General features: G+C 50.5%; 2 protein-coding genes across 2 annotated transcripts; one reads left to right on the top strand and one right to left on the bottom strand.

Annotated features, from left to right (window-relative positions):
* Positions 1-856: 856 nt before the first annotated feature.
* On the bottom strand, positions 857-14,112 carry LOC106506628 (uncharacterized). The gene is made up of 3 exons (XM_085004479.1): positions 13,971-14,112; positions 1,680-2,358; positions 857-1,285 (listed from the first exon to the last, which is right to left on the bottom strand). The coding sequence occupies exons 2-3, from the start codon at positions 2,269-2,271 to the stop codon at positions 996-998; spliced, it is 882 nt and encodes a 293-aa protein (XP_084860605.1). The 5' UTR covers positions 2,272-2,358; positions 13,971-14,112; the 3' UTR covers positions 857-995.
* A 2,889-nt stretch (positions 14,113-17,001) lies between these two features.
* Positions 17,002-20,433, top strand: CST3 (cystatin C). Its single transcript, NM_001044602.1, is given in 3 exon segments — positions 17,002-17,259; positions 19,604-19,717; positions 20,335-20,433. Coding segments are annotated over 3 exon segments (441 nt in total). The 5' UTR covers positions 17,002-17,016; the 3' UTR covers positions 20,419-20,433.
* Positions 20,434-21,737: the final 1,304 nt, after the last annotated feature.

The following is a 21,737-nucleotide window of genomic DNA, read 5'->3' as shown; positions in this document are numbered from 1 at the left end:
CACAAGACTCTCACATTTTAAAAGTGGGGGACCAGGAGGCACTCTGTTCCGTGGAACAAAGGCCCCTAGGCCTTAGCCCATAAGACTTTTATTAGGGAAAGAGACGTGTTTAGATTAGTGAGCAAGAGCAGGCATAGGGAGTGTCGAAGCTATCTCTTAGTGAGATTTAGGGAGACTACTAGCATTAAAAGTCACAGATGTATACACCTAGGATATAGCGCAGCTGCCTAAAGAAACAACATAGTTAACACATAAGCCCCTTATTTTATTTTGACTGGAGACCCTGCACTCTGAGTCGGCAGACAAGCTTGTCTGGCTTTTGCCATCACAAGCATTCCTCGGCTTATCATGCTTTTGCACACACCAAGTTTGCTTTCTGCAGAGTTCAGCAGTTCAGTGGTCTCCAACATCTCCCCCTTTTTTATTTAGTTGTTGTATAAGAACCGTCATAGCAAATTTTGATTGCAGAGTGTTCATTTGGTTTCTGTGGATCAATCCAATCCTGCAGACTGCACAACAAAGAAAAAATGTGAATACAGTGACAATTAGAACAATAATAAAGGAACTACTTGGATTTTCAAACCAGGTGCGAGGATCAAAAGCCTGGAATCCTGCTAAAATACTTTTAATAATCTGACCTTTACATGTGTCCAATCGCATAGAACTAAATTGTTGAGTGTCCTTTTATAAAGCCAACATATCTAGTGTAGTATTATGTCCAGCCCACGCTCCCAAAAACGTGAGCCTTAATTTTTTTCCAATTGTAAAGGCTGTTATTGTATTTAAGAGGAGTGATACAGTAAGTAGTTACATTATAATGACAAGGGAGTTCCATTTGGGTGTGTATACTCTCCAATTCTTTGCCCATCCAAAAAATTGCACCTTTCAAACGATCCGCTTCATCTCAGAAGGCCAGGTCTATGCAATGTTGCTCATGCCACAATTGTGATGAGTTTTGAACAAGATTATTTACAAAAGTGTGGGTTTGAACCTCCTCAGACAGGGCCGTAGCAGATGTAGCTACCGAAGTTATTATTCCAATAATAGTAAATGTAGCTCCAATAATCAAACCAATCATTTTTTTCCCTCTTTTGAAATAGATTATGTAACATACGTAATGTGGGGTTTTGTTCCCAAGGTTCGGTAAGATTTACAGGTAGCCAGATTGCAGTAGGTTGATACATAATCATAATAGATTGATGCCTGTTATATCTGTTAATACAATGATGTAAATAACAATTTGTGCATTGAATATGATGTATCTGAGAACTAGAATTACCATAAGCACATCAGGAGCAAAGACACAAGTCTGAATCCAGCTAGAATGAACAAGAGAGATATCCAAAGTGTACATTTGTTTACCGTAAGTATAATTTACATACCTTAGGGAAACACTTTGTAAGGCTGCAGCTAATTTCCATTGAGTATTTTGCAGTGGCCCCTTTCCAATTTTTAGTTGTGGGCCAGCCAATCCCAAAGCATGCCAGTGTATTTTCAAGCTAGAATTTGTCTGAAAGCCCCCTTGCCATTTTCTCAGCCTAAGAATTTTGTTATCAGCAGATCTAAAATCTCCATTAGCCCCCAATTTATTACCCTAGTGTTGTGCATAGAAAAAACTCAAGGTATATTCATTATGCAATCATTCCATTCTGTTTCTCCCTGTATCCAAGAAAGGGCTTATTTACAAAGCTTTTCGGGGGGCTTAGCATATTTATCATCTAGTGACTCTCTTCCTTTGTAAATACTTATCGATAGCAAAAACATAGTGACATTTCTCCTTTTCCCGTTTGGAGTTTCTATCAACCAGACCTGGTTATGCATAGGCACACACCAGGGGGAAATTGTAGCATTATGGGTAAGATAAAAAGGCATGTGTACCGTTTGTCCTGTGTAATGATAAGGGGCACCCTCTAAATGCATATCTGCTAATGTAGACATTTTTGGATGTGGGAGGAACTGCGTATCATTAACATATACTAATGGAAGTTTATCCTCCCAGGTCATAGCTCTCAATAATGGAGGTCTAGGAATGAAAGCCCAATATTGTTCCCCATTAGCCCCAGTTCCCGCAAGGGTGATGACAGTGAAGGTGGCAACGGGTAGGTTTTGAGGATTAACAGGTAGATTTCCTTGACGCAGGGATTCTTCTGCCATGTTAAGTGTCTTCTTCACTTGGCCCCAGCTTATTGGCTTGGCCTCTTGAGCTCTTCTTGTTGTTATCCTCAGATGGACTACTTGTGCCATCCTTATTTCGTTGGCGTCTAGTGTCATCCATTGTAAGGCGCATGTCAGTTGGTCTTCCTCCAAGCCACTGTTTTACACACCTGCCTGGAATCCAGAAAGGTGTAGCCGCAGTTTCTGGAAAAACACAAACGTAACTTCTATCCTAGGTTATTAAAGGATCAGGACTTTTCCATACGTTTTCTTCAGGTGTTTTCCAGTATTCTAACGGGGAGGTATCAGGAATACACTGGTCATAGTGCCGTTCTATGGGCATTATTCCTCAATCATTGCATGTGAACAAATTTAAAGTAAGCAGACTTGTCTTAATAACCTTGTGGGGGTAGAGGAGTCTCCTTGCTCCCCCCTTTGTTTTTTAAGTTGGAGTTTCAATTCATGATGTGCACGTTCTACCCTAGCCTGTCCTTGGGGATTTTATAAAGGATGCCAGTGACATGTAAAATTCCCCAAACTTGACAAAATTCAGCAAAAGCCTTACCAGCATAAGCAGTCTGTTATGGCAACGAGGTCTGGAATAAAGTTTTTCTTCATAAATTTGTCTCAATACGCAAGACTAGAATATGAATCAAAACAGGTGTTTTGGGGGGGGGTTTTGTTCATTTTTAAATTACCCTCATTTTTACCAAATACAGTCAAATTAGGACTGTAGAAAGGATATCCCAAATGGAAAACACGTTTGTTAACCAGTGCTTTTTCATTATTGGGTTTGTCAGGGAGCCGGGAAGAACCAAGAGGCCGTCTTGGATTTCCTGTGACTATTGAACTTATAGCTGTTGTTTACCTATCCTAACTTCTCTGATTTAGGAGCAGACTGTTACCATGTCACAAGGGCATCAGGATACAAAAGTGTGACAAGGAGGGATTAATTTTTTGTGCCATATTTTTTATTTGACAAAGTTTCCCCTGTAATTTATATTTAGGAAGTTTGAAAAAAAAATAAGGAAAACTTTTAAAATGCCTGGTCAGATAGAATTATAGATTATTGTTTAGCATTAGTTAACTATCTAACCAAAGTAACAAAGGGTTTTAAAAGCACATATACATTAAAGGTAAAGAAATTCATATAATCTGTTATTAAAAGCAGCATTTTAAGAAAACTTTTTTTTAACAGAGTCCAAATTCAAATTCAAGTTTTGCACTAGTTTCCTTTTAGAATTAGTTCATTGAAATTTTAAAGTAGTCAGTCCCGACCATGTATAAAATTCTTTTCTCATTGTCCACTTCTCACAAACCTTCCATCATTTTCTGTATCCATATTATTTTGTCCACTCTCTTTCCATTTAAAATAACAAGCTATAAGACAGACTTAACTTTCTTTTCCCTTAATAAAATGTAATTTCATTCTTCCTTCTTTTTTTTACTGAAAACATACATCCTACTTTTTTGAAGCAACCACGGACTATCTTTTACAGAACATCTCGGGATGGCACCAACCGTAATGATTAAGTCTTAAATGAGTTTAGTTTTTATTTAGTAATTGAAGTCTCAATATCTCATTTGAATTTTTTTTATTAAACCTAGGTCTAATAAGGTATTATACTTAATGCTGATGACTCTAAAGACATGTCTATATTAGTGAGATCAACAAACTTTAATATTAATGAGTATCAAACACTGAATATTTTCCAGTTGACGTGAACCCCAAATTAATTTACTTTATGTATTTTGAGAATTTATGTAAGCGTGTAATTTCTTTTAAGCCAATTAAGTAGAGCTCTTTTATGAATTAATTTTGACAGTGCCATACAACACACGTACCACACACACAAAGACACAAGCAAACAAGCAAAACAGAGACTTCATATTTCCCATTCTGAGCGCAGCATCCAGCACTAAGCCTGCGCCCCTTGCTTGCCCCTTCCAAGCAACGCAAGATCTATCATCTGCCGCCAGCACAGCGCATACATCTCATGTCACATCATAAGAGCTGTTGGAGACCACTGAACTGCTGAACTCGGCAGAAAGCAAACTTGGTGTGTGCAAAAGCACGATAAGCTAAGGAATGCTTGTGATGGCAAAAGCCAGATAAGCATGTCTGCAGACGCAGAGTTCTCAAGGGCAGGGTCTCCTGTCAAAATAAAATAAGGGGCTTGTACTTCCTTAGAGGTCTCTGGTGAGCTGCAAGACCTGTGAACTAAAATATTGCCGCCACATCAGTAAACAAGGGATGCTGCAGTCATCAAGCCACCAGATTTCAGGCTCCTTGATGAGGAGCCCTGAGGGAGGTCAGGGTGGAGACAAGCCCTCAGCCACTGCAGCCGCCCCAAATGTGCCCCCTGAAGGGACTCAGGATGGGAAAACACAGGATGCTGTCCCCAGACGGCTGAGGTGCACATCAAAGGAATGATTTCAGTGAGCCCAGATCTTTGCATCTTCCCAGACATAAAAAATGGCTAAATTCCTTAATTTGATATGTCTATTTCCTTTTTTTTCTTTTTTCTTTCTTTCCCTCCTTTTCTTTTTCTTTCTTTCTTTTTGGTCTTTTTAGGGCTGCACCTGAAGCCTATGGACGTTCCCAGGCTAGGGGTCACATCAGAGCTGCAGCTGCCAGCCTATACAACAGCCGCGGTAACGCCAGATCTGAGCCACGTCTTCAACCTACACCACAGCTCATGGCAACGCTGAATCCTTAACCCACTGAGCGAGACCAGGGATCGAACATGCATCCTCATGTGTACTAGTCAGGTTCGTTTCCACGGAGCCTCAACAGGAACTCCTGGTTTGTCTTTAATTAACAGTAATGTTTTGAAGTTCGGACTCCCTGGTCTCTGTTGCAAAAACTCCTATATATCCTGCTCCCCCTCCCCAGACCCTGCCTCCTTGTAGCTGACCCTCAGACCTCCTGAGAGGCTGTCTCCCTGGCTCATGTCCTCAGTCTTGTCCACCAAATAAAACATAACTCTCAACTTTCAGGTTGTGCATTATTTTTCAGTCAACAACCCCAGGCAGCTGCTCCCTTCACTTGGTAAACGAGGTGTGGGCGAGCTGCACCCTCAGGTCAGTCCTTGGTGAGAGCTCAGCTCTGCCTGGAGCAGGAAGTGAAAGGGCTTTGGAGAAGGTCTGGCTTCCCCCCTGCGGGTGGGAGGGTTTGGGCCTTTATTCCAGATCCTCTGGGAGGAAGTGAAAGGGGAAGTGAAGCAGGAAGTGAGGGAGCTAAAGAAAGCCCTTCCTCAGCAGGAGCCCCTGCCTCCTGGACCCCTGGACCCGCGGCAGAGCGGGGGCTGGGCCGGTGGGCGAGCACGAGGACACAGCGAGACACAAAGGCCTGAGTCCTGTCTGTTCCGGGAGGCAGGAAGACCCTTCGCAGCGTGGCCAGACGTTGCTCCTGCCCGTCCAGGCCAGTCTGGCCAGCCTGAGCTTGCTGCCTGGGTCTCAGCATGGGGCGCTGGCTGACAGCGCAGTCTTTTGCTCTCCCTGCTCTATTCTCATGAGAAGAAATTCAGACCCTAGAAGGGACAAAGCTCGCATACATCTGGGCCAGTTAATGAGGAATGCGGGCCAAAGGCTGAGAACCCCTCCTGCTTAGGAGTCAGGCTTGAACTCAAAGGGTCCATGCAGGAGCCAAGACAAAGCATTTTTTCATCAACCACATCTTTTTTTAAGCCCCTTCAGACCAGCACCTATCAGTGATTTCAGCTTGAAGAACATGCTCTCCAGGAGTTCCCATCGTGGCTCAGTGATTAATGAACACGACTAGGAACCATGAGGTTGTGGGTTCGATCCCTGGCCTTGCTCAGTGGGTTAAGGATTCAGCGTTGCCATGAGCTGTGGTGTAGTTTGCAGATGTGGCTCAGATCCCTCGTTGCCAGTGGCTACAGCTCCGACTGGACCCTTAGCCTGGGAACCTCCATATGACGGGGGTGCGGCCCCTACAAAAAAAAGACAAAAAAAAAAAAAAAGAAAAAAAAGAACATGCTTTCCACATGCATTTCTTTCTCCTCAAACCATCACCACTGAACCCCCTGGGTGCCTGGCCCTGTGTTTAGGTGGCCTTTGGACCTATGGGGCAGGGTTGCTGAATCTTACTGAGAAGCAGGTGTGAGCCTAGGGTCACGTGAGGCCTGGGAGATGGCCTGGGGGCTGCCCAGGAACCGCCAGCCCCACAGTGCCCCTCCCAGCTCTCATCCCCAGGCCATGCCCGTGGGTTGCCAGCTTCATCCCATCGCCCCTTCTGTCCCCTCGGGCGCTGTGGTCTCACACGAGCATCCCCCACATGTCAATGGAGGAGAAGCACGTTTGGTCCCCACCCTTTTTAATGGTGTGAGTGTTGCCGACGTACTGACTCCGGCTCTTGGTGGACGTCAGTGTCTACAGGGGCAATACCTCGCAGATTGTCTGAAGTAAGGGGCGAGGTCAAGGTCACCCCCGCTTCCCATCACCACCTCTCAGGCTTGGAGTGATGGGGAGTTCCACGTCCCAAGCCCTGTGGTGACACTTCAGGAAGAAACCCATAGGTTTATAGGAACCCCCATTTCTGCTGAAGATCCTGGGCCTCACATCGCCATACACACGGTCCTCCGACCCTTACCCAGCTGGGTAAGCTGCCCTGGAGGACTGGAAGGAGGATATTGACTCAAAAGTTACGAGTAGTGTTTGCCAAACACCTGGCGTCTCAGGGGAGCCAGCAGCCGTGCGCCCCGTGTTGGTCCCCGTGCTGGAATCTGCCAGCTGGTCCCAGGGCCACACCTCGGGAAGTAGACTTGTGAGCCAGGCTGTGTGTAAGTCTCACAGGATGAGAAGCCAACATTCGGTGAGCTGTGCTTTTCATAAAAATGAGAATCCAAGGTAGGATGTGGACATGTGCAGTCAAGAGGTCAGCAGGCACTGTCTGTTCTGGAAACTTCAGTCAAGCTCTGTGGCAGGGTCCAGGCAGTGACCGCAGCTCCGTCCCACTCCAAGAGGCCCCTGGGGTTGTCCCACCATGGCCCAAGGGCTCAGTGGCCTCTGAAGCCAGGCCCCTCCACCCAGGCAGGCGTCTAAGAGAAAGGACGCCAGAAGGCCCTTGCTTCCTTGACTGCCAAAACCTTGGTGTGGTTCTGAGACCGAGGGAAGGTGAACCCCTGGCTTGGTCCTGGCCACCTATGGCCTCGGCCCAGAATCAGCTGAAGACACTGAAAACTATGGATGCCTGGGCCTCACTGCCAGGCAGCTGACCAGAAGCTCTGGGTGGTGTCTGACTCCAAACAGCACTCTGGGGCTCCGCTGTGTGCAAGGTAAGAACAGCTGGTCAGACCCTGAGGGACCCTTCCCAGCACCTGACTCTCAGGGATGTCCCCCCAGGTAAGCTGGGTGACACCTCCCCCTGTCCTGACCCCAGATGGTACCTGTGGGCCAAGGGCCACAAGATGGGAACAGGGGGCAACTCTGACCAATCTTGCTGGGCCTGGAAATCACAGATGACAGAGGATGGGGTGGGCAGGGCAGAAAGGATGAGGAGACCCAGGCGGTCTCCAAGGTCAGCTGCCCCCTCACCCTGTGCCTAGGAGCAGTGTGGGTGGGACCCGGCTGGGCGCATGGCCATGGTGTTAGGCTGCCCCAGAGTCAGACATCGGGCCCTCTCCTGGGTCGCTGGGACTCTTTTTGCCACAATCAACCACTAGTCCCTCTTAAATACACTTTCAAATCAACTACATGTACATTTCAAGCACAGCGCTGGCTTCTAAGTTTAAGCCACTGTCTTGACCCCCTTCTAGCCACCATGGGCATATTTAAGGTCTGTAGACTTAAAGTGATGGCATTTTCAGGGGGAGCCCTAGGCCTTGGAAAGGGGCTTCCTCATAACAGCTGCCCACAGAGCCTCTTATGCACTCAGAGGAGAGCGAGATCTCAGGGAAACATGCCACACAGCCTGTGCCTGGGGCTCTGAACCCCAGAAGGCACAGAACCAGGACAGCGAGGCAGGCAGCACCCAGGGCTGAGAGTGGCATTTATAATACATACTTATTATTGAAAACTGTTCTGTGCTCTTCAAAATGTAAGTGACAAAGAAGACAAATAAAAGCAGATGATTTGTTCCACGTTAAAGGAGATTAAGAGAAATGATAGCTTAACACAGACTTTGATCCTGGATTAAATCCAGAGCCGAATGGGAAAATGCTGCAATGGACATTTGGGGACAATCGGAAGAACTTGGGAAAAGGAGGGACTAGGTTAAACTGCCTGAATTTGATCATTATGTTGTGCTTCTACATTTTTATATATTTTTAAAAAGTCATTTTCTTGGAAGTACTTTTTTTCAAGCAGAAGCATTGAGGAATGAAGGACGATAATTCTATAACTTATCTTCAAAGGGTCAGTGTGTATGAAATAAGTTTTTCAGATGCCATTCCTGGCTCTTATTATAAGCCCACCTTTCAAAATGCATGCTTTCTTTCAAGTTGTTGTTTCTAAGGTTATGAACCTAGGATATTGTTTCTTTGAATTGTGTATAAAAGAAAAGTTAACCAATTCTGAATAATCTGATGACTAACGTGATGACATTTTTGCCTTCTAATTGGCCTGCAGAGAATCATTTTACACTCTTGAATTGTTGAGTTTGCTGGGACAATAGTTTCTACATAAAGTGTTGCAAGTTTAAAATACCTTTTTTTTTTTTGGTCTGGATTTACCGCCTGCAGAAATTCCCAGACCAGGGATTAAACACAAGCCAGAGCAGTGATAATGCCAAATCCTTTAGACCACTAGGGAATTCCTAAAATAATTTAACAGTGATTAGAAAATTGAATTTTTAGAAAGCAATTCTTAGAAAATTTCAAATTTTTAAAATGCAATTCAATTTCTGTAATTTCATGCAGTTCAATTTTTATAGTCTGAGGGAAACTTGCAGTGACTAGTTTAGAAGACTTGAAAAACAGGGAGTTCCCATCGTGACTCAGTGGTTAATGAATCCAACTAGGAACCATGAGGTTGTGGGTTCAATCCCTGGCATTGCTCAGTGGGTTAAGGATCCAGTGTTGCCATGAGCTGTGGTGTAGGTTGCAGACTCGGCTCGGATCCCTCGTTGCTGTGGCTCTGGAGTAGGCTGGCAGCTACAGCTCCAATTGGACCCCTAGCCTGGGAACCTCCATATGCCGCGGGAATGGCCCTAGAAATGGCAAAAAGACAAAAAATAAAAAATAGAAAACAAAACAAACAAAAAAAAGACTTGAAACACACTTGTTCCTTCACATGCTAGCTTGCTCAGACAGCCATGCTGTGTGTTCAGTTCTAAGTGTGCAGTTCAACCTAGTCTTGGAAGTTCAGGGGAGGATTCCAGCCCCAGAAATAAGGCAGGATGAGGGGCAGACCGACTTCCCACTAGAAAAACCAAAAATACTGACTCTAGTGTTTTTTAAATTTCTTAAAAGCATCAGAGGAAGTTCTCCTGTGGTGCATCAGATTAAGGATCTGGCACCACTGCAGCTGTGGCACAGGCTGCAGTTGCGATGTGGGTTTTATCCCTAGCCCAGTAACTTCCACATGCCACAGCTGCAACCAGAAAAAAGTCTCAAAAGATTTGGTAAGATAATAAGAAAGGAAAGTCCAAAACTGAAGAAAAGACGAGATCTCTGAAAGGTAAGGGGCAACTTTAGAACTGTTCTTGAACTAAGGGTGTTTGCCAACTTGGGCAAACTTGAACTTAATTTTCTGCGTGTGTGTGGTGTGTGTGTGGCCTATGGAGGTAGACTCAGCATCGGCCAGGTGGGGGCTGCTGTCCATAGGCAGCTCTCTGCTCCTCAGTTCTGCTCTCAGGCCTTGGGATGCCTTGCAGGAAGCCTACCAGGATCAGCCAGGGCGCCCCCCCCACCCCCCACTTCCTTCCTCCAGCAAACTGACTCGAGTCACATCCACAAATGTCTTCACAGCATCACCCAGATTAGCGCTTGATTGAGGAACTGGGGACCAAAGACTGCCCAGGACACACAGAAAGCTCACCAGCTATTTTTCTCTTTTCTATAACTTTGCAATCTTTCTAAATACTAAGTCTCACGCGCTGCTCTGTGCATTCCTTCCAGACCCAAGGGAGTGAAGAGCAGTAGGAGGGTCTGAGGGCCTGGCCTGCTGTCCCCCCATCCCTCACGGCCACATGAGGATGGGACTGTCCTTCCTTGAGCTGCTGAGACAATCAGCCAGGTGCCCTGATGGGGTGCCAGGCCTCGCTGCAGTGTTTCTGGAAGCTTGACGGGCAGGGACTCGTGTGTTTTTCGGGGAGAAGGAAGAAAGGGACGGGAGAACCAAAGGCAAGAGAAAAGCTGTCATTTTTCTCTTATTTTGCTCTCACCTTCCACAAGCTAGCCTGAACCAGGGGACCACACTGGGCCTACGCGTTAGGGTACTATCTCCTCCCAAAGCAAAACTCTGTGCTTCACATTTACATGGTTCTGGGGGGTTGGCGCCCATATCCCAGCCTTCCCTGAAAGCCCTGTTTTCCACTTATTTTTTCTTCACCTTGCAGACTGACCCGAGCATTCCACCCAACCTCATGTGACCACAGTTGCAAGCTCATGGCCACAGTTGCTGTCATTGGGTCACCTGGCGACCTCATGGGCAGAGTCACATCTGGGAGGGGACATGGGCTAACACGTTTTGCAAAAGCTCCCTCTTCTTGGACAAGTTGGACATCATCCATCCTTGCCACCTGACCCGGGAAGCCAGGCAGGGGCTGGGTGCGGGTGGGAGGCACCCACTAGTCCCTCTTTTTTGTCTCTGTCTATCAGCTCCCAAGTGCCCATGGCCTCCCAACCTCCAACGTCAGGCTGCTCAGGAACGGCTCGGCGAGAAGCAGTTTTATTCCCATCAGGTCCTTCAGGTGTAGAAAAGCTGCTTCTGCAGACAGTGAGTCAGAACCACTTAGAGGAGGCTGGATTCGCAGGTGCATCTGGTCCCTGACCATTTTGGAGAGCGGCCGGCCTCCTGCAGCCTCGTCCATGCAACCTGATCTCTCTGTGGGTCTCACTTCCTTAAATTCCTGAGACATGAAAAACGAGTGGTACCACATACTGTTTTCAATTTTACTTCTGTTTTTCCAACTCCCTGAGGTTCTCCCTCCCTGACATATTGACGTAGTGCAAGAATTAACTCCACTCTGTGGGCCTTCAGCTGTCATGGGAGGAAGTGGTGACAAGTTAAATAGGAAGTAGAACAGAGCTTCCAAAGATGATTAACTTCATGCAAAAGATTCACCATGTAATGACAGTGAAAAGGGGGGCAGGAATTACAGTCATCGTGTGATCTCAGTGAGGTAAACACTCACCTGGGCTCATATACACACAGGTACACACAGTCACCTGCACGCAGGTAGCTAGTTTCCTTTATTCTTTGTTTTCCTCTTTGTTTTTTGTTTGTTTGCTCGTTTTGCTTTTTAGGGCCAAACCTGTGGCATATGGAGGTTCTCAGGCTAGGGGTCCAATCAGAGCTACAGCTGCCAGCCTACACCACAGCCACAGCAATGCCAGATCCGAGCCGTGTCTGCGACCTACACCACAACTCTTGGCAACGCCGGATCCTCAAGCCACTGAGCAAGGCCAGGGACCGAACCTGCCACCTCATGGTTCCTAGTCAGATTTGTTTTGGCTGTGCCACTATGGGAACTCCTCCTCTGTTTTTATAACAAACATGTTGTACTGATTTGATTTTTTAAAACAGGAACTTTTATTTTTAAATACAGAGACGCATTGGAACAATCTGCTCTTTGTCTTTTAAAATCAGGTTCTCCTCTACTGAGGGAGGCATCTTGTTTTCAAAACTTCAATCGAGCTTTGGGGAGAAGGAAGGGGGAGCGGGCAGGCAGGAAAGGGGAAGGAAGCTGTTTCCGAGTTGGAAACAGGAGCAGCAGCAAGCACTCTGTGTCACCAAGACAGACCTGCCACCCTCATTCTGGCAGATGCCACCTGTACTCGGGGCCGGGGACCCTCCAGAGACTCTTGTGGGGGCAAGGCTGTCCAGGCAAAGGCTGACATAGACATCCAGCTTGAACAACAGGGATGAGCCTCAGAAACATCAAGCAGAGTGAGAAAAGCCACCCGGATAAATCTACATACCATAGAATCCCATTGAATGAGTTTCCAGAACAGATAAAATTAATCCAGGTTTTTAAAAAATTGGTGAAGCCTTGTCTCTGGGGGTGGGGTCCAAAAGGACTGGGAAGGGGGTGAGGAAACTTTCTAGGGTGATGGTCACGTCTGTAGCTGACAGGAGTCTGGGTTACACGTGTGTGTCAAAATCAAGTGAAGATACACGTCAGACTCCAGCACTTCACTGTAGGTAAATCTGACAACAAATGAAGAAGCTGTAAATAAACACCAAGTTGTCGTGAGAGCCCTGCATGAGTAAGCATTTCTGGGTGAAGGGCGCTGATGACAAGAACTCACTGTGAAATGCATTTAAAAGATGGTTTGATGGCTCCCGAGAAAGATGGGCAGATGGACAGGCGTGGGATACAGCAGGTAAAGCACATCAGTGGGAAAACCTGGGTGGTGCATATAAAGATGTTTCCCATAAAATCCTTCTAATTCGGTTGTGTGTTTGAAAAATTGCATAATAAAATGGGGGGGGATACATCCCCCATCTGCCTCTTTCCCCGCCCCCCTGCTGCCCACTCCAGTCTCACAAGCCCCAACTTGGCAGGAGTATTTTCAACATGTTCCAGGCAAAACCTGGGGTCGGGCAGAGCACTGGCCTGGAGGGCTTCTGGAGTGAAAGAAAGATTATTCTGACACTTGTCCTTGTGAGCCTGGCAGGAAGTGGGCAGGGAATGCCAGCTCCCACATCCAGGGAGCCAGCTCCAAAGCACCCGTGGCCCCTGCCACCACAGATGCTAAAAGAAAGAGAGTCCAAGACTGTGCAAGTGCCAGAGGGAAGTGGAGCAGTGGCTGCACCCTGGATTTGGAAAGGAAACGCTGAGCATGCAGAGGTGCCATGGGAACCGCTTAACCCGTCTCAGAGCCACCCTGCTTCCTCTTGGCCAGTCGGAAGCCCAGAGAGACAGGAGGGCGCCTGCCCCTGTCCCCAACACCTCTGCTGCTCAAGTGGATAAACGGGAACTGGCAGCACAAGGCAATTGGGTGGACCTGGGCTCGAGCTCTGAGAGAGTGCTCTTCTCCCCTGTCCACTGCAGGGGACCTGCCACTGGGCCCGCTCTTGCCTCTTCTGTGGGCAACAGGCCAACAGGCTTTCTGGGGAACATCCCAGCATCCCATTGTGAGGGCACAATCCTTGGCAGAACCCTAAGCGTTTACCCACACAGGCACGTGTGTAGAAGCAGCTATGTGTCTGAGTTGCAGGGTTAGGGAGGGACTCAGGGGGAGGGCGTGTAAGCCACCTCCGAATGAGACCCAAGAGAACTCCGTCTAAGAGATGCTCAGTCTAAGCTACCTGTGGACACCAAGTTTCATTGCTCAAAGCCCCAGTGTTCAGAATCTCCCCTCTTGGCCACTGATGTGACCACTTACCACTCTGGGGAATGTTTTAAGTGTTTGGTTGTTTACTTATTAAGTATTACTTAATATCCATTTTTTGGTTTCGAGAGCGCCTGTCACTCCCTTGCCTTAATTTCTCACTCCACTAATCCAGATCATGGGATCGGCAGTCACACAGGCAGCCCTGTGGGAACACAGTTGGTTTTCTCTTTACCAGGCAGAAGGGAAAGGCACTCACTCACCCCTCACACCCCCACCAAACCTGAAGCCCCAGCTACCAGGCCACCACTGCTCCGTCATTTCAAACCGTGCTACGTACCCGCAGAAGCGAACCTCTGCGTTTCTGACCTCCAGGCACTGGTTAATAAGGTGGCTGGCCTCTCCAGATCTGTGATGTTTGCCATCCCCAGAGCTGAGCAGATGTCTGGCCTTTCACTCCTCATCAGATGTCCCGCAGGTGCTCTGGTGGTTCCCATGGGCATCCTGTGCTTGGATTAGAGACGTGGCTCAATCAAGGGGAATGCCTGCCAGTGTAATCAACATCCAGCAGCACATGTCCCTGTTCAGGCCACCCCAGCACACTCACATCCACCACCGTGCTCCACTCTCTGCTGCCCCGCACCTTTTCCTCGGTGACACCATGAGAGGACTCATGCATGTCTGCACAGCACCCCTCCTGTGCCTGCCACCCCCTTGCCCAACGTGGTGGGGGCCCCATGAGGATGAGTTCCTACCCTTCAGAGACAGTCATGCTGCTCAGTAGTGCTGCCGGGGCACTGGCTAGTCCCCTGCTCTGAGGCTCTCCCCTCTCCTATGTCACCACCGAGAAGGTACCGCCTCACCCTCTCTGTTCTGCAAAGGCACCCCTGCTGAGCCTGGGGGGGAGAGGGTTGGGCACCAGGGCACTGTGACTTTCTCCAGGTTCCTGACTCATAGCAAGGGAGCTGGAGAAGGGGGTGGGGAGGCCACCCCCTGAATGTGCCACTTTGGCATGTGGAGTATTTTGCGTTGAAGGCAACCAAGACCCAGCTGGCTCTGGAAGTGCTTTCAAGGCCTCCCAACTGCCTAAAGGAATGTATCTGCATGGCAGGCAGACATCGGATCCCCCAGGCCTCCTCCTCCTGTGAGTCACCCTCCCACCTCCGAAGCCCCAGCCCCCACACCTCTTCTTGGATGAGGTGCCTCATAAGCTTCGAGTGCCTGACTGCCCTTTGGCTCGTTTTTATGGGGCTCCATATGCATAAGCTAAATTTATTTTTCTCTTGTTAATCTCTTTTACGGCAATTTAATTACAGGTCAGCCAAAGAACCTAGAAGGGTACGAGGAAAATGTTCTGGCCCCTATGGTTAGAACTCGCCCTGGGGCAACAAGGTCTCAGAAACACCGAATGTGAAAATTCATTACTGCTATGTTCTGGATTCTAGGCAGAGCCCTGTTGCTCTAGCCCCAAGGCCACAGCCGGTCTGGGCTGGTGAAGATTCACCATCGCCTCTACCTCTTCCAGAATAATCCCTCTGGGTGGGTGCCAAGGGGCCAGAGGCTTCCTAGGTCATCAGTCACCCAGTTACCCTGGGGCGCGTAGGGTTCGGGATGAGAAGAGAACAGCGTTCCCCTCCACCCCCAGGGTCATGCTCGGGTCCCTGCCCTGCGCTGGAGGCCTGTTAGCCCACACAGTACCCAGCCAACTGGGTCCTCTTGGTCCAGGGAGCAACGGAGCCAACAATTAGGTTAACACAACAATAGGGGAAGCTCAAAAATGATGCACCAAAGCCAGACACCCACATTGCATGATCCCATTTGTGGGAAGTTCAAGAAAAGGCAGAACCCCTGTCTACAGGGCACATGTGCGTATTGCCAGGAGCCAGGGGTGGGCACAGGATAACCCACAGAAGAAGCAAGAGGAAACTTTCAGGGTAACAGGCTTGGTGGGGTGGTAATAGTGGTGCATGCATTTGTTAAAATTCCTCAGTCTGGATACACAAAAGGAGGCATTTTTATTGTATATGAATCATACCTCATTCAAGTTGACTTTTAAAAATCAACAAAGTTTTCCAAGCAGTGGACAGAGGACCAGAGCCACTGTCATGGCCCCCTGAAGGGAGACGGCCATTCTCTGCATGGGGGGGGGGGTGCTGCCCCTCCCCCACTGGCCCAGTAGGGGTCTTCCCCACCCTCTGCCCTTGGCCCATACCCACATGTTATGGTACATCCAGCCCCAGGGGAAGATTCCAGATCACACCCCTCCTCTGCTTAAACACCAGCAGCTTCCTATCCCCAGAGCAGGACAGTTCCGCTGGAGGGCTTTCCCACTGGCTGTTCCCTCTGCCCAAGTCTCCCTTCTTTGTGCCTGAGGGACTTCTTGCCCTTTGGGTAGGTGTCAGCCTAAAGCTCTGTCTTCTCAAAGGGGCATCTGTGGCCAGGGTCCAGGGATGTCCATGTCTCTCTCTGTTTCATCCTTCACCTCACTTTCAGCAGAGCCCCTGTCACTCTCTGATCGTCATTACTGATTACTGCGACCCACGGCCCTACACCCACCGCGCCCCACAGCAGCTACACTTGGTCATGGGACACAGGAGATGGACCCGGTGAGACAGTGACTCCTGTTTGAAGGGTAAAATGCACTCACAGGACCCCAAAGACATAGTGCAGGTATAGAAGAGTGGAGAATGTGTCATTCACAATTGGCTGTGTATGTTGAAAAATTTTGGATATATTGGGTTAAATAGAAAGTATTATGCTTTCATAGACTTTTTTCTTTCTGCTCTGTTTAATGTGTCTCTTAGAAAATAGTTTCCCTAACATCTTCAACTCTCAGGGGCTCCACCGCCTGGAGTATCTCCCCACCCCCACCCCCACCCCTCCATGCTCCATCTACAGACGCCCTGGCCAGGGAGAAGCCCCAGAAGGGTTCGGTGGTCGAATAAAGAAATGAGTTTGAGTAAGAGAACCCGATGAGCTTTTCCCAAATGAAGGTTAATTCACTTAATGTTTGGCAAAGAAGTTCCCCAGGACAGGCCGCAGACGGAAACCGCAGCCCCGCTCCGGGGACATCTAGACGCGGACCAGGCGCTTAGACACCCCCCGGGGGCCAGACGCCCTTCCTCCCCTTCCAGACCTGGGTACAGAGTTGGGTTACAAGATTCGCCGGCCCAGAGGAGATGACACTTTCGGAGAGACCTAGGAGAATCCAGCTGGAAAGCAGCTGGACCGGGAAGGATCGGATGGGCGGCGGATGGGGAGGGGCGGAAGAGGAGGAGCCGGGCGGGGCAGGGGGCGGGGCCAGGGCCCAGTTGCGGGGGATAAAAGCACAACTACCAGCCCGGCTGGGCTAGCGATCTGATCGCCGCTGGGCCGAAACTCCGTCTGTCTCCGAGAGACCATGGCCGGGTCCCCGCGCTCCCCGCTGCTCCTGCTGGCCGCCCTGGCCCTGGCCCTCGCCCTGGCCGTGAGCCCCGCGGCCGGACAGGGCCACAAGGGCCGCCTGGTGGGCGGCCTAATAGACGCGGATGTCAACGAGGAGGGCGTGCAGCAGGCGCTGTCCTTTGCCCTCAGCGAGTACAACAAAGCGAGCAATGACGCCTACCACGGCCGCGTGCTGCGCGTGCTGCGCGTCCGCAAGCAGGTGCGTCTGCCGAGGAGAGGGCGCGGGATCGAGTTGCGGAGTCGGAGCTCAGGGGCCGGACCGGCGGGGTGCGGAGCCTGAGAGCAGCGGCCTGGGGCGCGGGGCCAGGGTGCAGAGCCTGAGTGCTTTGGAACTAGGCAGGGGGCGCAGGGGCGGGACGGCCCTGACTGCGGGAGGCCGGGCGCCGTCTCCAGCCCGGCTTCCGCCGAGCCCCCAGGTCCTGGGAGGAGGGTCCCCTTCAGCCCCTGGAGGCTCCGGGGGATCTGCACAGACGCTGATGCGCTTCTCACCCTGGCGTGGCCCCCCGGCCTCTCCCGGCGGCCACAGCCCTTCTCGGGGTGTCACCTGGCGTGGGCCCGGCCTGGCCCGCAATCTGGGTCCGCGCTGGGGTCAGGGACCAGCCTCCTGGGACTGGGGGGTCCGTGCGAGCTGCCATCTAGATGACCTGAGGAGAGGGAAAAACACACCCACACCTGGCTGCGCTCCTGACTTTGCCCCTGAATGGTTCTTTAAGCACCTTCCTTTTAACTTTTTAACATCATTTCAGACTTTATCGGGCAGTTACAAAGATACATAGAGTCCTTGTAGATTCTCACCCAGATTCCTCAAATGTTAAAAAGTTGCAGAATTTGCTTGACCCGCCTCATCCCCACATACATGTGTGTAGCGATGTTTATACACATTAATTTTTCTGACCCTTCCTGGGTACACAACACGTTTGTGTATTTTTCCTAAAAGCAAGGTTGTTTTCTTCCAAGGCACAAAATAATTTTGAAGATTAGGAATCAAACACTAACACTTTCATACACCAATCTTACTCAGATGCCAGTTATCTATCTCCCAGTCCTTTATAGCCGAGGACACTGTCAGGCCACATGCTGCTGTCCTGTGGCCTCCTTTATTCCGAGGCAGCCCCTGGTCTGTCTTGTGATCTTGGTGTTATTTCTGAAGGTCCAGCCAGCTGTGGCTCAGACTGTCGCTGGATTTGGTTTGGCCTGATGTTTCCTCAAGTCACACAGAACAGGTGTGCACTTCTTGTAGCCTCCTTGGCAGGTGCCGCTCAGCTCACATGGCCTCCACGTCCCCATCGTGCAGTGGTGTTCGGGTCCGACCCTCCAAGTGTCCTCCCTGTGGGGCCTGGCTGCTCCCTGGAGCACCCAGATGGTGTCAGCAAACACGAGTCCGTGAGCTGGCCTGTGGTGGCCGGTGTGTCCTGGACTGGGGCAGTGGCGGGGGGTCTGACGTAAGAATCCAAAGGCTCCTGGACTGTTGCTTCCGCCCACAGGTCACATCCACGGGGGCAGCCTCTGGGCTGTGACATCTTACCACCACCCTGAGATGGGCACACCAGCCTGCCCCTGCCTCTGCTTGCCAGCCTGGCCAGATAAGGAGCCTGTTCTTGAGGAGAAGGGGCAGAGGGAGAGGCAGGAAGGGCTGCGGGGCCTCATGCTGGCCCTTGAAGGAAGGCTAGAATTTAGACCTTCTGACCTGCATGCCGGCCAGCACAGAGGGCTTCCTGCCACTTTCTCCTGAAATGGCAGAAAATGGTCAAGACCAGACCCACTTCTCTTCCTGCAGCAGTGCACTGGCGCTGTCCTTTTTGGGTGGGCAAGTGCCCCTGCTCACCAGGTCCCCTCCAGCCTGCTCCTCTTGGGTGTGAGACTAGCTCACGGACCATGGGGGGAAGCTGACAGCAGAGGGGTCACGGGACACCATGTGGCTCCACCAGGTGGGGTCTGCAGCCTAGTCCCTGGCCTCGCAGCCCGTGCTTCTCTGGGTTCTAATGAGGCCTGTCTGGGTACCAGTGTGTGGCCAGGGTTCACGTCTGTAATCTCAAGTGTAAGAGACACACAGACTGTGACACACTTCAGAAATATTCCTGTTGAAAATCACACTTGAATGGTCAGCATTCCAAGCGTTTTTTATTGGCTTAAACATCCGTGTATGTGAAGCTTTTGTCTCCTCCTTTTACGGGAGGGTGTAAATAAACCTGGGTTACAGGGGAGGAATGGGATGCTGTGGACTCCCCACCCGAGACTGGAGTTTCGCTGAAGTGTAGTTGCCAGGCACCCATCTTCCTGCAGATGCTGTGTGCTCCGTCCCCACCCAGGCTCCGGGCACCAGCCTGTTGCTTTTCCACACTCTGGCTGGTCCCCTGGAGTTGCACTTTCTGTTCTTGGACCCAGTTAATAGAATGTTGGTCCCTGGCTTCAGGGCAGCTCATAAACAAGTTCCGGGGAGGGCCAGGGGCGCTTCCTGGGTGCAGCTTTGCAGCCCGTGGGAAGGTGACCGTGTGTTTGCAGCGGGCAGGTGTTGTAGGTTCATCTGCGCTCCATGTGTACAGGTCGTGGCGGGGATGAACTACTTCTTGGAAGTGGAGATTGGCCGAACCACGTGCACCAAGTCCCAGGCCAACCTGGACAACTGTCCCTTCCCCAACCAGCCGGACCTGCAGAAGGTATGTGTCTGATGGGGGCAGAGGGGTGGGGCATATGTGTGCCTGTGGAGGAGTGTCACAGGTGAGTGCTGGGTGTGTGTGTGTGCGTGTGTGTGAGCGACCACTCTGAATTTGTAGGGTAGTTTAGCTGGGAAGTTGGGGCACCATGTGCTCTGGGCTTATCACCTGCTGAATGGAGGACACAGTGGGCGTGTTTGCTGGGGAGGAAAAAAGGGTCCTTTAATCCCCTCCTCGGCCGCGTGGGCTGATTAGAGGGAATTAGCGGCCTGGAGATGGCTTAAACCCCGTGATGCTGCCCTGCTCACCAAAGGCCAGATTCTCCGGAGGCTTGGCTGGTTCTTGGGGGGCTCAGCCTTGGGGGGGTGCACTCCTTTGTCACCCCTCGAAGGCTCTGCCTCTGTCAGGAGTGGGGGTCCCAGCCCTGGGTCCTCCCTGTGGACCTGTCTCAGGGCTGGGCCGGAGGGTGGGGCCCCATCAGGCTGCTCCCTCGAGGGCTGTGCCTGGGCCGGGACTGTGTAGTCCCGCGGGCAGCCGCAGGGGACATGTTGGACTTGGAGCCATGGACCTGTCCCTCTTACTGTCGCCCTGACTGACCTCCTTCTCTTTCCTTTTCGCAGAAAACGCTGTGCTCCTTCCAAGTTTACACCGTCCCCTGGAAGGGCACCACCTCCCTGGTGAAGTCCAGCTGTCGCGATGAATAGGGGACCCGGCAGCAGGCGGGCTGTGGACTGCCTCTCACTCACGCCTCTGATGGGTGACCCACCTGGTGGATGCGCCCTCTGCGTGCACCGCAGCGACCCACACAGAAGGCTCCTCCTGCCTTTTTTAAACGGCTCTAACTCCTTTCTTTCTTTTAATTGCTTTCCAGGTGCACCAGATGCATGTTGTCTGCTATGTTCCTCAATAAAAAAAGTAACAGCAGCTCCTCCTTGAGTTGGTCACTGTCTCAGGTGTTGCAGGAGCAGAATCTAGCGGTTCTTTCATAGAGGTCCTTTTCTCGCTGGCTCTGTGGGCAGCTGGGAGCGGGGAGTGGGCAGGTCAGGGGAGCCGAGCCTTCAGCCCTGGTGCCTCCTGATAATCGGACAAGGGAGAGGAGGGGACCTTGGCCTCAGACCCTGGAGAGTTGGCTGCTGTGCCTAAAAAGAAGTCAGCCCAGACCATGATGGATGGGGCTGAGCAGGAGGAGGGGGTGGTGATGGAAGTGCCAGAGCCCAGGTGCCCGCAGCAGGACCCGCGGGCCAGTCAGAGTCCCGGGGTGACTCGCTGGTCACGTTCCCTGGAAACACATTAAGTACTGATTTGCATCTGCTTCTTTCTACAAACAATTTTGGGCACCTACAAAGAGACAAAGGCTAACATTAAAATGGGGGGTGAGGTGTTCCCATCATGGCGCAGCGGAAACGAATCCGACTCGGAACTATGAGATTGCAGGTTCGATCCCTGGCCTCGCTCAGTGGGTTAAGGATCTGGCATTGCTGTGGCTGTGGTGTAGGCTGGCAGCTAAAGCTCCGATTAGACCCCTGGCCTGGGACCCTCCCTATGCCGTGGGTGTGGCCCTCAAAAGATAAAAGAAAAAAAACAAAAACAAAAAAGGGGGGTGGGATACCTATCAGATTCAAGGTCGATCAAGGTCGGAGTGGGGAGGGAAGTAGAATAAGAGCCTCAGCCTTGTCTGACTCACCCTAGATGCTGCAGTCTGCAAGGATTTTATCAATTTCCACCTCTCCTGCCCTTTTCTGGGCTCCTGGTTAAAACAAGGCTTAGTGCTGCACATTATAGGTGGAGAGCTCAGGACACACGGTGTGCTCTTTCCTTTGCTTAGAGACTTTAATTAATAGGGTATATCATCTCTTGTGTCACCACTGTCCTGAAGAAAACGAGATGTTTAGAATTCCAGGCTAGGGACAATCCATTCCTGAGCCCCTCCCGCTGCACAGTCCTCACTTTGACCGTTGCTCCTGGACTGATGCTTCCTCACCGCTGACCCCTAGGCCATGCCTGCCATGCTCATGGCAGTGTG

This window comes from Sus scrofa, chromosome 17, assembly GCF_054392235.1.
Source record: "Sus scrofa isolate SSC_HxYL_T2T_F1_AM1 chromosome 17, Sscrofa_HxYL_maternal_Yorkshire_Landrace_v2.0, whole genome shotgun sequence".
NCBI lineage: Eukaryota > Metazoa > Chordata > Mammalia > Artiodactyla > Suidae > Sus > Sus scrofa.
This window is presented reverse-complemented; position numbering and strand designations above follow the sequence as displayed.

Excerpts from the sequence above, each read along its gene's own strand:
- LOC106506628 (XM_085004479.1), bottom strand. The coding sequence starts at position 2,271 with ATGACACTAGACGCCAACGAAATAAGGATGGCACAAGTAGTCCATCTG. Across the intron at positions 1,286-1,679 it reads CCCCGAAAAGCTTTGTAAAT|CTTATGGTAATTCTAGTTCT; the intron begins AAGCCCTTTCTT and ends GCTCCTGATGTG.